Source organism: Rhinoraja longicauda, chromosome 1 (assembly GCF_053455715.1).
Source record: "Rhinoraja longicauda isolate Sanriku21f chromosome 1, sRhiLon1.1, whole genome shotgun sequence".
Taxonomy (NCBI): domain Eukaryota; kingdom Metazoa; phylum Chordata; class Chondrichthyes; order Rajiformes; family Arhynchobatidae; genus Rhinoraja; species Rhinoraja longicauda.
In genome coordinates, this window is record NC_135953.1 from 90834369 (window position 1) to 90848765 (window position 14397).

General features: G+C 41.6%; 1 protein-coding gene across 1 annotated transcript in view; it reads right to left on the bottom strand.

The window, feature by feature from the left end:
* The window catches only part of anxa3a (annexin A3a), a 45797-nt gene extending 37900 nt beyond the window's left edge, over positions 1–7897 (bottom strand). The window contains exons 1-2 of the mRNA XM_078411156.1: positions 7883–7897; positions 4440–4562 (exon numbers count right to left, since the gene is read on the bottom strand). Of these exons, the coding sequence (XP_078267282.1) occupies positions 4440–4562; positions 7883–7897 (138 nt within the window). The remainder of the gene's footprint in view (positions 1–4439; positions 4563–7882) is intronic.
* Between the last annotated feature and the right edge of the window lie 6500 nt (positions 7898–14397).

Here is a 14397-nt window from a genome sequence, read left to right on the forward strand (position 1 = left end):
AGACATACAAGGATTGGAGTCTTTGATAGCGAGGGCAATGGAGAGGAGGTATTCATAACTAGTGTTACAACAGTAACATTAGATTTATATAGTTTGTTCACATGAAGGGCAGGAGAAACTTGAAAAAAAAATCTTTGAGCATTACCATAGTCCTGACTGAAGGCAATGAAATAACACTTCTGCATTGTCAATCTGAACAAATTAGTGGCATTAATTTCCACTCTAACGTACGAGTGAAACATCCTGACCTGTCAGTGTGGAAACGCAATTCCATTAACACATGTTGTCAGTAAGCTACGATGCCTGAAGGGTGTGAAAAATAATGATAGGACAACAGCATTTTTACTGATTCTTTGGGCTGCCCACAGCTGTCCACTGGGATCAAGGGATCTGGGAAATTTACTTAATAGGCTCTGTTTATGCTTTTACATTTAATGGAAACATTATATTCAAAAGAAAGCTTTCTTATATTTCATATTCTGCTTCCTTCAAAATTGCAATGAAAAATATTTTTTGGTACAGTGGATTATGTCAGTTAAACGAGTTCAGGATTTGCAAAAGTTCCTGTTTACCACTTGTAAACAGTTATAAAGTGGAAATGTAGGGCTGGAGGTTAATTTCATGACACACAAGGTGCAGGGGGGTCTGGCAGCGTGTGGGAAAGCAGGAAGTCATTGCATTGTTGTTTTTGCCCAGCCATAAAGTTGCCACTGCACATCCACATTTTCCAAACAAATTACTTGGAGTTTGGGATTGAGAGCAGCTCAGAAAGAATTGATAGAATGAAGTCCTGACATTTAAAGATTGCAGCCGATTCTGGTGTCCTCACCCAGGGTGTAGTGCTAGGTGCTGAAAGGTTAGCAGTGAGACATAGACCCCTTTTGACGAGAGTTAGTATCCTGATGGTGAAGCAGAGAAGGCATGGTGATAGGTTGCCAATGAGGTCAGCAGCAGGTATCGTATCATGGGTGCAGCACAGGATCCCTGCAACCTCCTGCTCTCTACTCTGAAGGTTTGCTCCTTGAGACCAATGGGCAGCACGGTGGCACAGCGGTAGAGTTGTTGCCTTACAGCACCAGAGACCCGGGTTCGATCCTGACTACAGGCGTTATCTGTATGGAGTTTGTACTTCCCCCTATGACCTGCATGGGTTTTCTCTGGGAGCTCCAGCTTCCTCCCACACTCCAAAGACATACAGGCTAATTGGCTTGGTAAAATTATAGTGTGTGTAGGATAGTGTTCGTGCCCAGGGATTGCTGTAACAAGGCATAAACCGGATTTACTTCCAGTTTACTAATAGCTGTATTAAAAATAATAATTTAAAAAGTGGTTAAGTGGATTTTTGTGAAAAGTGTGTGGGCATTCTTTGAAAATGTACGGGAGATGCATATCTGGTTTCTGGGTTGCATATCTGGGTTTGGAGCCCACTTTAAATGTAAGAGCTGATGGCCATAAACATCGCGAAATTCCCACGCTTACCTGACCGTCAAACTGTCGCCTCCAATCTACCTGTCAAATGTCCTGACAGTATGTAAACTGGTTAAACACAAGCATTTTATGGTATTTTGAAATGACTCTTATTTTAATATAATGTGCTTCTAAATGCATCTAAGAGAACCTAGCAAACCTGGGGACAGCACGCAATAAGCAATGACACCTGCCGACAAGCCAGCTGTCACCGAGACATTTCACTCCGGATGATTTCTCAGCGACGCGCTAAGATCCACTACGATTCTTGGAAGACTCCTCACGATCATGCCCGCGACACCCGACGAACTGTCGGCGACAGCCTAGTTGCCGGCAGTCGCCTTAAAATCGCCTAAAGTGAGACAGGCCCTCTAGAGAGACAAAAGTTCCTTATGCACTGATATTCAGGCACTTAAGGTTTTTGCTTTTGTACAGATTCTGTATTCTGGGTCTGGCCTCCTGGCTTGTTGTTCCATTTATCCTGAGAACTGCAGATTTGTCAAGAACAAGCTGTTGCTGCATTAATCAGTGGCAGTAACACTGGTATGTTACCAGTGCTACATTGTTATGGCGCTACACCTGCAGACTGAGGTGATACACCTCTTAATGTGGCAGCAGAATTCAGAGCAGAGCAGATCTGGCAGTCATGCTGACCTCAGACTAGAGACCTAAAAATAGGAATGGGAGAACAAACCTTCAGACTATCCAAGTGACAAGTGTAAGTACTGTAAGAAAAGTATTTCACAGAAGCAAGCCAAAAAGGGCTATGAATTGTGATATGCAAAAACATATTTCTTTGGCAAAAACAGAATTAAATCACTGTAATTAAACAATTAACATATCAAAATTAGTCTTTTGACTCCCCCGAGCAGCTGGAGTTGACCTCTTGAATTAGCTTTCAATCTCTTATTTTTAAAGATCCCCTGCAGTTGGCCAGACATTGACCAAGGATGAGGTAGAGTACAAGAAGTAGATAGACAGCTTAGTCGCATTGGTGTCAATGCATCATCCCTTCCCTCAATGTCAGCAAAATGAAGGATTTCAGGCAGCAGGATGGACTGTATCAATGATGCTGAAGCAGAGATAGCTGACAACATTACTGGCATAAATATCATCAATAATTATTCCTGGCTCAACCACATTGTGGCTCTTGCAAGGCCGAAAACCATGCCTCTATCTCCTCAAAACAATAATGAAATTCGGCAAGTTCTTCCATAACTCTCACCAATTTCTACACCAGCACCACTGAAAGCATCCTATCGGAATACATCACAGCTTGGTTTACTTACCACTCTGTCCAAAACTGCAAGTAATTGCAGAGAGCAGTGGACACAGTCTATTTATTCACAAAATGTTGGAGTAACTCAGCAGGTCAGGCAGCATCTCAGGAGAGAAGGAATGGGTGACGTTTCGGGTCGAGACCCTTCTTCAGACTGATGTCAGGGGGGCGGGATAAAGGAAGGATATAGGTGGAGACAGGAAGATAGAGGGAGATCTGGGAAGGGGGACACAGTCTAGATCATCATGCTTCAAGCTGCCTCAGGAAAGCAGCCAACATAATCAAGGACCACTCATACCTGTTATTCTTTCTGCCATCAGGTAGAAGATAAAAAGGTTTAAAAGTACACACATCCAGTTTCAAAAAACAGCTTCTTTCCCACTGTCATCAGACTCTTGAGAGACCCCTCATAAGCCAAGATTGTATTCCTGATCTTCCAATCTACCTTACTGCGGCACTTACACATTTTTATCTGTGCTTCTTCATTTAGGTATAACACTATATTCCGCACTCTATTTCCTTTCTCTTTTTGCATTAACCATTTTACTCATGCATCGTTTGATTGTCCTCATGCATGGTACCATTTCACCTGGACAGCACGCAAAACAAAAGCTTTTCACTGTACAACTCAGTACACGTGACAATAAACTAAACTGAATAAAGCAAAGTTTTTCCACTCTATCACTGTACCTCGGTACACGTGACAATTATAAACCAATAACAAAATCAAATTCTCAGAAATGTATTGAAAAGCCTTGTTAAAGACAATGCGCAAATTGAAGGAACAGCGCCTCATATTTTGTTCGGGCAGCTTACACCCCGCGGTATGAACATTGACTTCTCTAACTTCAAGTAAAGCTTGCTTTCCATCTCTCTCCATCCCTCCCCCTTCCCAGTTCTCCAACCACTCTTACTGTCTCCAACTACATTTTATCTCTGTTTGCTTTGTTCTTACCTTCTCCCAGCTACATTTTCCTTGATCTCCATACCCTTTGTCCTGATTTCACACCTTGCACTTCCTTATCTATGCATCTCACTCTCCCCGACATCAGTCTGAAGAAGGGTCTCGACCCATTCCTTCTCTCCAGAGATGCTGCCTTGCCTGCTGAGTTACTCCAGCATTTTGTGTCTATCTTCGGTTTAGACCAGCATCTGCAGTTTCTTCCTACACCTTAACTAGGGATATGGTCCAGTTTATGGTATGTAGAAATTAAAGCGTTGAGGAACCATGTGGTACGGACTCTTTCAGTAGATGCTGGTTGCCAATCTCCTGTCCTAACAGAAGCACTAACTGAAGTCAGGGTCTTCCCCAGATAGATGTATCCCAAAGCCAATTGCTCAATCCTCAAAATAATTGGTTACAATGCAAGATTGACAGAAAGCTGAGAGATGGTCCCTGCTGATCATTCAGGCCAGGGGACCTCGGTAAACTGTAAGAGATTTAAAAAAATGGAAAACATGAAGAGAACAAACACCATTGAGAACAATCCCACTTTCTATATAAAGCACATGCAGCAAGTCAAATGTTGCCCAATACGTAATGACGCCAACTGCTCTACATTTGACATCAAACAAAAGATTCATGTTAATAGCTGTTAGTGGTGCCCAGTGAACTATTAATGGTCTGATATTACAACTGCTCCATTTTAATTTAAATGTATATCCACCATCAGGGAGACAGAAGCATACTCACAAACGCATTGATGGGAATTGGAACCATATCTCCTCCTGGAGAAAACTGTTCCCCGACACCACCACATCGAACAAGGCCATATCCACCTGTTGGTGCCCAGATTTCACTCCCCCCACCAGTGGGCTATTAGCCATGAGAAATAAACAGAATAATTTGCAAGTTAGGTGTTTTTAAAACAGTCAGATGTGTTTTATATGGAGGAATGATAGATCAGCCATGAATGAATTTCGGAGTGGACTTGATGGGCCAAATGGCCTACTTCAGCTCCAATAACTTATGAACATTCATTGGAGGGCGAGAGCATCACTATCAACACCAACAGAGTACACACTTCAGATTGCTCTCGACATGGTGGTGGGAAACCACTTTTTGAACTACTGCAATCCAGGTGATGAACTGTGCATTTAAGTAGGGAACCTGATCCAACCAGAAGGAAGATTAGGAAGCTATTTCCAAGTCGGGATAGTAACTAACTGCAAAGGTACGTTCCTGTGAGGCTTTTGCCCTTGTCTTTTTAGACACAGGATTGGGACAAGCAGTTGAAGGAATCTTGGGGAGTGACGTTGGGGCTTCTTGGTGACGGAGGGGGGGGGGGGGGGGGGGATTTAGGGTGGTCTTATTCTGCCAATCATGCATTAATCTAAATTTCTTATTGTTGGATCCACACTCAGGAGGAAAAGAAGATTTGCTTTTTTCCACGAGCCTAATAACTTGGTGTTGTGTCAGACATCAGCAGAAGCTGAATGAAGCAGCACTGTAAAAACATCACAATACAGAACAGGAAATACAAACCAACAAGTAAACTGTACTGACATTACATGCAATTACAAGTAAGTAAAAAATAAAGAAACATTCCTGAATCAATATAAAAACAGATTTGAACAGCAAATATGAGCCATATGTGTAATGTCTTTAACCAGTCTAAATAAAGACCAGTAACCCACCAAGATTATTTTTTAGTATTAGAGAGATAGTTCTCAAAATTAGATCTATGTTCTCTCAGAAGTAAAACAGGTCTTCAAAGCAAAAGGTTCTGCAAAATACATGGATGCAACTGATCCAAGGGCAGTCCCCTTCCCACATCTAGGTGTGGTGAAGGTTGCAAATGCCACATAATAACCTACTTTGCTAAAGTGGATCGACTTTCCTGTAATTTCATGCAGATCAGAAATTTCCCTAAATATAGCTGAGTTAGAATTTAAATACTAATGAATTCTACTTATATAACATTAAATAGAATTATAGTATTGTATAGCCACAGAAGTCGTTCACCCATTTACCAATGTACCAACTTTGCTAAAAAAAAGCTGCTGCATTAAACCAACTCCCTCCTCTTACCAACCTTCCTTGTAAATTTTTAATTTTCCCTTTTCTAATTGCTTATTTACTTTACCGCTGCTGCAACTTTTTCTAGTCCTACCAATTACTGCGCAATAGAAAAAAAAATATTGGTCTTTCCTTCTTTCTTTTGGTGACAATTTTAAATTTACACCCTTCAGTTACTGGCTCGTTTGTCCATGAAAATAGTTTTACTTTTGTTTACCGTATAATTTTGAATCTGTTCAACAGATGTTTCTCTTTAATCTCCGATTTTTATAAGAGTGCTAGTTTTCTGGTGTCATTTTCCCCCCAAACATTTTCTGTCTGTCATCAACCTTTCAATCCTCTCCATATTTCTAAAATACAGTGCCCATTACAGGACCAATGAATGTTAACTCTGCTTGTGAAGAGTTTCCACAATTTTTCTAACCAAATCCCCCCCAGTCTCCCTTTGACTTCCACCTCGTAAGACTACACACATACAACAGAGAATATGGCAAATGGTAAAGTCAAGTCAAAGTAATTAGAATTAAATTCTAGCTCTTATCTGTAAACCATAGAACTATTAGACTATTGTAACATCTATCTGGCTCACTAATGTTCTTCAGTTAAGGGACCTGGTCTGGTCTAAGTGCAAGTCTCAAACAATCAACTTGAGTGACTCAGTTAGAACAGTACAGCAAAGAAACTCGCCTCTTTAGCCCATATGGTCTGTGCTGAACATGATGTCTATTATCTCATCTACTTGCTCATGGTTGATACCTCTCTCTTCCCTGTCTGTTCATGGGCCTAACTAAAGAGCCCTTAAACTTTACCACACAAGGTTAACCTTGTCAGGAATGGCATATGAAGCAGCATCACCAAGAACTTTAATAACATACTTTAAAAAAAGTATTTGGGTGCTTTTATTCCTGGACTGGACAAAAAATACAAACCATTAACTAAACTGCTGTTGATCAGCAGATGGTCCATACAGCAAAAAAACCTCAACATTGCTTGCCGTGAGAACATCTGTAAGATAAGCATTCTTAAATATTTCAAGATTACTATCCTTCTTAGGTCCCCTCGGTCATGGCTGACCATGGGTGATGCATCCTAATTGGCTGCTTGCTCCACACCTCGGCTAGAGCAGCGTCGCTTGTGGCTGAAGAGACCAATGCGGGAGTGACAGTCTCTGTTGTAAAGGTCACATTTGTGTGTGGTCTCTGGTCTGTTGAATTTGCTGCGCTCCTTTCTGTGTGCCCGATTGTCTGCTGCTGCGTTCATCAGTTTCTCTTCCCCCGTTTTGAGATGTTGGTTCAGGGTACCTCACCACCTTGTATGGTCACCTGCAATGCTCTCCCAGGACTCCACATCAATGTCGAGCACCTTCAAATCTCTCTTGCAGACATTCTTGTAACGTAGCTGGGGGTGGCCGATGGTTCTCCTCCCAGATGTCAGCTCTCCATAGAGGATGTCTTTTGGGATACGGCCATCCTCCATGCGGTGGACATAGTCCAGCCACCGCATGTCTGCACTGCCTGAGTAGAGTGTGCATACTCGGAAGGCCAGCATGAGACAGAATCTCAGCGTTGGACACTGTCTTGCCAGGATATACCCAGGATACGGCGGATGCCTCTAAGGTGGAAGGTGTTGAGTCTTCTCTGCAGTCTGGCATATGTAGTCCATGTCTCACTGCCGTACAGCAGCATGCTGTTGACACAGGCATTGTAGACTGCTATCTTTGTCTTCACTGTTAGCCTTGGATTGGTCCACACTCGAGTTGTGAGGTGAGCGAGAGTTGTAGCTGCCTTCCCGATCCTCTTGTCAATCTCTGTGTCCAAGGAGAGGTTGTCGGTGATGGTGGAGCCGAGGTATGTGAACTGATGGACGGCATCGAGTTCGTAGTACTATGCAATGTTGACATAATCTGACACCCAGCTACTGAAAATATACGTGAAGCCACGGAATATTTTTCAGTGGCAAAAATATTCCTTTAAATTAAACTGTTGCAATTCAGATATCTCTATTCCAACAAGTAACCCATCTACACGCTCCAAAGGTGCATTGCTTTGATCTTGAACAAAACCGGTAGACCTTCCACCCTGCACAGACCTCTATGTTGAATTAAACTTCTAACTTACCCAAGGAGATGACATTTCTGCTTCACTTAAGAATGTCTTCGAGGATGAGAGCTCTACAAAACAAAAAAGTATAAAGTGAGTTTGTTAGTCTGGAGAAAGGAATATGAAATATACACGCACACACATTATTGAATATACCCCAAATTTGTACAAACCTTGGACTCACACACCGAGGCATGTGGCTTCAATGGTCAATTCTAGTAATCCAATGAGCTTGATTAAAAAAAAATCCGGAGACTCAAATTCAAATATAATTACAGAAGCTATAGAATTTAAATTGTTAATAATGATTTGGAATTTGGAGGAGGGAATGCAAAAATGAATCTTAATACTGATGTCCATGAAAGCTGCAAGATTGTTGTAAAATCTACATGGTCACTCACATCTGTTCAGGGAAGGACACAAGGTTACCCCATTGGATTGCCTCCCAAATGCCACCTGAAGTGGCTCAGTACACGAATCAGGCATACCATTACCAACTACTATGTTCAAATTGGGCAGACAACTTGACCTAGGCTCAAAATTCGATTTCAACAAAGTCACCTGCAGCCCAGTCACCATTACATAGTATTTCTGTTAAACATCTGCGGACTCAGTCTGAATTGCGACATAATAGCCTGACATACCTATACAGAACATGAAATGCTTCCAAAACTCACAGAAATTATTCAATTATACTTTATTGTCACGTACTCAAGTCACCTCTGGCCTTTGTCACTTACTCTACCCATCCATCAATCAACCCACCTTCAACTTACCCACCCATCACTCGTTGACTTTGCCCCACCCCACCTGTGTTCCATCTCACTCCCCCTAGTCCAATCAGTCTTAAAGGACCCAACCCAAAACATCACCTGCCCATTCCCTCCCCAGATGCTGCCTGCCCTGCTGAGTTCCTCCAGCACTTTATGTTTTATTCTGTTGTTTGCAGTGTCTTTAGTCCAGTGAGCTCCATTTTGACTGCCTGCAATGCCAGTCTATCATTTCGTAAATAACGGAACCAACTGCACATAACTCAAGCTGCAGACTCATTAGTAAATTGCCCAATTTTTAACGATACTTTCCTATTTTTAAACTGTAACCTTTAAAGGCCAAGATATAATTTCCTTTCTAACCTGTTGCACCTGCCTGTCAATGTTTTGTGATTACTGAAAGCATACCTAGACTTCTCTGCTCATCTGCAATCATTCTCTGTGGAGGTACGAGTCTGCCTTTAGATTCCTCTTCCCAAGGTGCAAGATCTCACACTATCCCAAATTAAACTCCATCCGCCAAGTTTTCACCCAATCACTCGACCTATTGGCAGCATGGTGGTGCAGCGGTAGAGTTGCAGCCCTGGTTCGATCCCGACTACGAGTGCTGTCTGTACAGGGCTTGCACGTTCTCCATGTGACCACGTGGGTTTGCTGGTCGGTCCGGACTCGGTGGGCTGAAGGGCCTGTTTCCACGCTGTATCTCTAAACTAAACTAAACTAAACTATCCATGTCCAGTTGCAGAGTCCAAACATTCTCATCACTACATGCCTTCCCACTCCTGTCATCAACAAATTCAGATACATTCGACTCTGCCCCATTCCTCCAGTTCATTCATGTAAATATTTGAGAGTCAATAACTGATTCTTGGGACACTCTACCTTCTTCCAGCTTGAAAGAAGGCACATTTTTCCAGCTGTGGCTTCTATCCGATAACCAATTTTCAATCCATACCATTACACTTTACCTCATACCATGACCTATTACCTTGTGTGCAATTCTTTTTATGTGGCACATGATCAAATGCTTTATGAAAATCCAAAGGTGCTACATCTATAGACCCCCCCCCCTTTTATACCTCATTGAAAAACTCTAGCAAATTTGTCAAACACAATTGATTGGATTTATTGCATTTATGCTTCTCCCTGTGATTGGTTCCGTTTTCTTTGATTATAGACTCCAGTATCTTGTGAAGAATAGTTGTTAAGCTAATAAGCCTATAGTTACCCAGATATTGACATCCTACCTTCTTGTAGTAGGGAGTTCCATTTGCAATTTTCCAATCCACTACGAGCTTCAGTAAAAACTCAGTAACATTTGAAAAACTGAATGCACTTATTAAAAATCAACAGCTCACTATCCCTGCAGCCATTTTCTTAAAAACCTGGCGCACACACGCTCACAAGGCATGCAATGATTTTACCATTCGTAAGTTTTTCAACTTCAATGTCCTTAGATCTGCATTGATCAGAAATGTAATTGGACCAGCCACAAAAATCCCATGATTACAGGTCATCAGTTGGGCATCATCTTGTGAATGACTCACCTCCTTGCACCCCAAAAAAATTCTATCATCTACAAAGTAGAAGTCAGAAGCATGATTCAATACTCCCCACCTGCCTGGATGAGTGTAACACCGATTCTCAAGAAGCTCAACACATCCACGAAAAAGCAAGCAGCCTTGTGGATTGGCAGCCCATCAAACATCCCAAATATTTATTCCCACAACCACCAGTGCACAGTGTGTACATCTATGATGTGCATGGCAGTCAATCATTAACGCTACTGTAACAGCACCTCCCAAACCCACAAGCCATACCACAAAATATATCAGGGCAACAGATCTTTAATGTAGGTCGCGTATTATGCTGACTTGGAAATATATCACTGGTCCTTCATTGTCACTGGGTCTAAATCCTGGAACTCCTTCCCAAACAAGAACACAAGAGTACCCTTCACCAGAAGGGCTACGGCATTGGAAGAAGATGCTCGCCACTGAATCGAAGATGATTAGGAATAAGCAATAAATGATGGTCCCACCAGTGATGACCAAATCATGTCAATGAATTTCAAGAAAGTATTTGCCCATAGGCACAGATCCTGCCACAGCATGCAGTAAACTCAGAAAGGACATCCAATTGGGATGGGCTTGGTAATATCTATGGCATATCCTGACACATCTTGACAATGCCTCCAACTATTTTCCCAGCTGCTATGGGACCCATAACACTGGTAGAATATCGGAAATTGAACAGTGCAGCACAGGAACAGGCCCTTCAGCCCACAATGTCTGTGCCAAATATAATGCCAAGTTAAAGTAATTTCTACTGCTTGCACACGATACATATCCCTCCTTTCCCTGCATGTCCATGTGGCTATCTACAAGTCTCAAATCCCACTATTGTATCTGCCTTCACAACCATCCTTGGCAGCACATTCCAGGCACCCACCACTCTGTGCCCCGCACAACTTTAATCTTTGCCCCTTTTATATTGAACCTATGCCCTCTAGACTTTGACATTTCCACCCTGCGAGATCATTGCACCCCCATCCCTGAAACATATAAAATGGTTTCCAAGCAGCCACCTGTGCCACCCCCTCCTTTGTAAAAGATGACAAAACCTGAAACATTACAGCTGAAAACTTTCAGCTGGCGAGGACATTTTCCTGGCCAGAATAGCCACTGTTGCTGCCACCTTGCCACTATTGAAGCTTATACATCACCTTTCACACTCTAGCCTCCAACATTACACTGGAAACATGACTGGTTGAGGACACAACTCACAGCGAAAGCTCTCCCTGTCCCCATTATCCATAAGAGTCAAATGGAAGTGGTATCCAATCCAAAGTCGCCTGACGGAGCTAACAGCAGCTAAGATCAGGCACATTCAGAAAGTCTTCTAGCCCATTCCCCCGAGAGCTGCAGTGGGAATGAACGTGAGGACCTGTGGAACTCACACATGTAATTTTCACAGTAAAAAAAAAGTGCAATTGGTATTTCAGTTTGTTGTAGAAATAGATCCGAACTTTATTTGTAGAAAGGAACTGCAGGTGCTGGTTTATACCAAAGATAGATGCAAAGAGCTGGAGTAACTCAACAGGTCAGGCAGCATCTCTGGAGAAAAAGGGGGGGGGGGGTATTGTTTCAGGTCGGGACTGAAGACGGGTGTCAACTCGAAACATCACCAATCCTTTTTCTCCAGAGATGGTGCATGACCCACTAAGTTACTCCAACACTTGGTATCAATTTTCCAAACTTAATTTAATGTTTTTTTGGCTAAAATCTGCAAAGTCAACTATTGGTTTGTTCTACAGCTTTGCTGCAGCATTAGGGAGCTGAGAAGCAGTGAAGTTGTTTGGAATTAAGATACAAACCTCTAGGAAGATCTTAGGCTTGCTTACATGGTGTTAGTCTGTCCACATATTCCACCAACAGCAAATAATGTATGGCCTTTGCTAGAGAGAGGCAGAAGAAAGCTGTAACAATGGTCAAGTCTTGCATTCTCCCTGCGACTCTGCATCCAACTCGAATCATAGAAATTATCGAGTAGAGCACAGACTCAGGCCTCTTTTCCCATCGTGTCTTAGACACCCGTCTGAAACAGCTATCAATTCCTACTCTTCTTTCTCAGCCTCACATTTTTGCCTATTTACATACAGACATATGTTACACTCACACATATCAGACCTTCATAATTCTACTTTCAACCAAGGTTAATACAGCCAATAGAGCTATCACCTTGCTCTTTATTATTTTAAATCCACATTGCGGGAGCATGGAAGATTTTATTAAAATTCAAATAAACATCTGGATTTGAAAAAGGTCTACTCCCCTGAAGGTTCTAGCTACTAGGTTGATATATGGTATCAACATATATCTTACTAAAACTCGAACAAAACACAAAGTTCTTAAATCAATCAAACTGTTAGATATATCTCGGTTTCTTTTGAGACAGGATCGTCATGTTCTGGTTACCACTGAGATAGTTTCAGTCTGTGGTTAGATATTCCTTCAAGCACTCAGAGCAAACATCATGCATTTGTTATAATTATAAGACAGAACACATAATAATCATTGACAATTCAACTAATAGACAACAGTAGTATAATCAGGAGACCCAACCAAGATGGCCGCAAATCAAAACAAATTCACAGTCTCTCATTTTCAAAAAGTAAGATAATAAAAGGGAAATATGTATATTTCAAACTTATCAGGTACTCAGTTGCAGCTAGAAACAACAATTTCCATAGTTAAAGCACTTCTTTCAGCAGTCACAACATGGTAACATTGAACCTGCCTTACTGGTCTATAAATTGTCAGTTTGTTTCTTCCATTTGAATTAAATGAAGAAAAACTTGCATTTACATAGAACCTTTAACATGATATAATAGAATATTATATTCATATTTTAGTTAAGATTGCCTCATCTCTTTCTATGTACTAGACCATGAGTGTGGCCAAAAGATTAATCAATCATTTTACTTTATGCTCATTGCAAGTAATTCTGAAGTTTCTAAACAATATTCCTGAGAAATATCATTACTGACCTTAATCAGTGAATGAGAATGTGTAGGAAGGAAGTGCAGATGCTGGTTTACACTGAAGAAAAACACATAATGCTGGAGTTATTCCCACAGGCCTGAGAATAATTGCTCTCATTTGCATAAAAGTTGTGAGTTACACACACAGGCCAATTTTCACATTTTCCATGGAAAATATCAAAATCATTGGGAATCTGCTGAATGAGCCAGCTGATAATCCAGGGTAGGGGAGAAGCAGGCAAGTGGTGGAGGAGGGGTTCACACAGGCATGACTGTTTTATGGAACCAGAAGGAGTCCTCTCACCTCAAGATAGAGGTGATAAAGACTTTCACCTGTTGCTTGAGATATTTAAAGCAGCTCCAAAGAGAAAAAAAAACGACAATTAACTACACAAATATGCAGATTGTAGGTTTAAGTTGAGAGGGCAACTTTTTCCACACAGAAGGTGGTGGGTGTATGAAACAAGCTGCCAGAGGAGGTAGTTAAGGCAAGTAGTATAACAGTATTTTATGCTATTACACTATTTGAAATACACTTGTACAAGTACGTGGACAGGATAAGACAGGAATGGGCCAAATGTAGACAAATGGAACTAACTTAGATGGGGTATCTTGGTCAGCATGGACAAGATGGGCCAAAGGGCCAGTTTCCATGCTGTATGACTCTACGCATGGGACAGGCACTGGCTGTGGAGAGCTCAAATTTGCTATTATAGGCCTTGACATCACCTATTTTAGATCAATTTGAGAGGGAGCACGAGAGGAGCTAATTGGGGTTCTACTGCACCATCCCATCCAATCAAGGGTGGAAATTCTCATCAATCAGGTTCCCAGAACTGATGCAAGGCACCAACACCGGAGGACCAAATAACAAGTCGGTTGTGAATTCACTGCAGCTAACTGAAGCGCTATACCGATGCGTGTTACTTAGTGCTCATACAAGATTTTATCTCATCCCTTTTCTGTGTTTAGATGATTAAATAAAATTAAAATTTCCCATAAAGTACCGAGAAAGAAAATGGCTGCAGCAGATTAGCCACATGCTTTCCTTCATAAAATGAGAGGTTGATGTAACTGTGAAAATCCACTCCACTCTTTATACAAAGAAAATTATGGTAATATGTTTGTAAGTGCTAATTGCATTCAGAAAACATAAATCAGATTAAATTATATCTTTGCCAAAGCATCTGTAAGGCTTGTTGGAGAATGTGTGAGTTTAT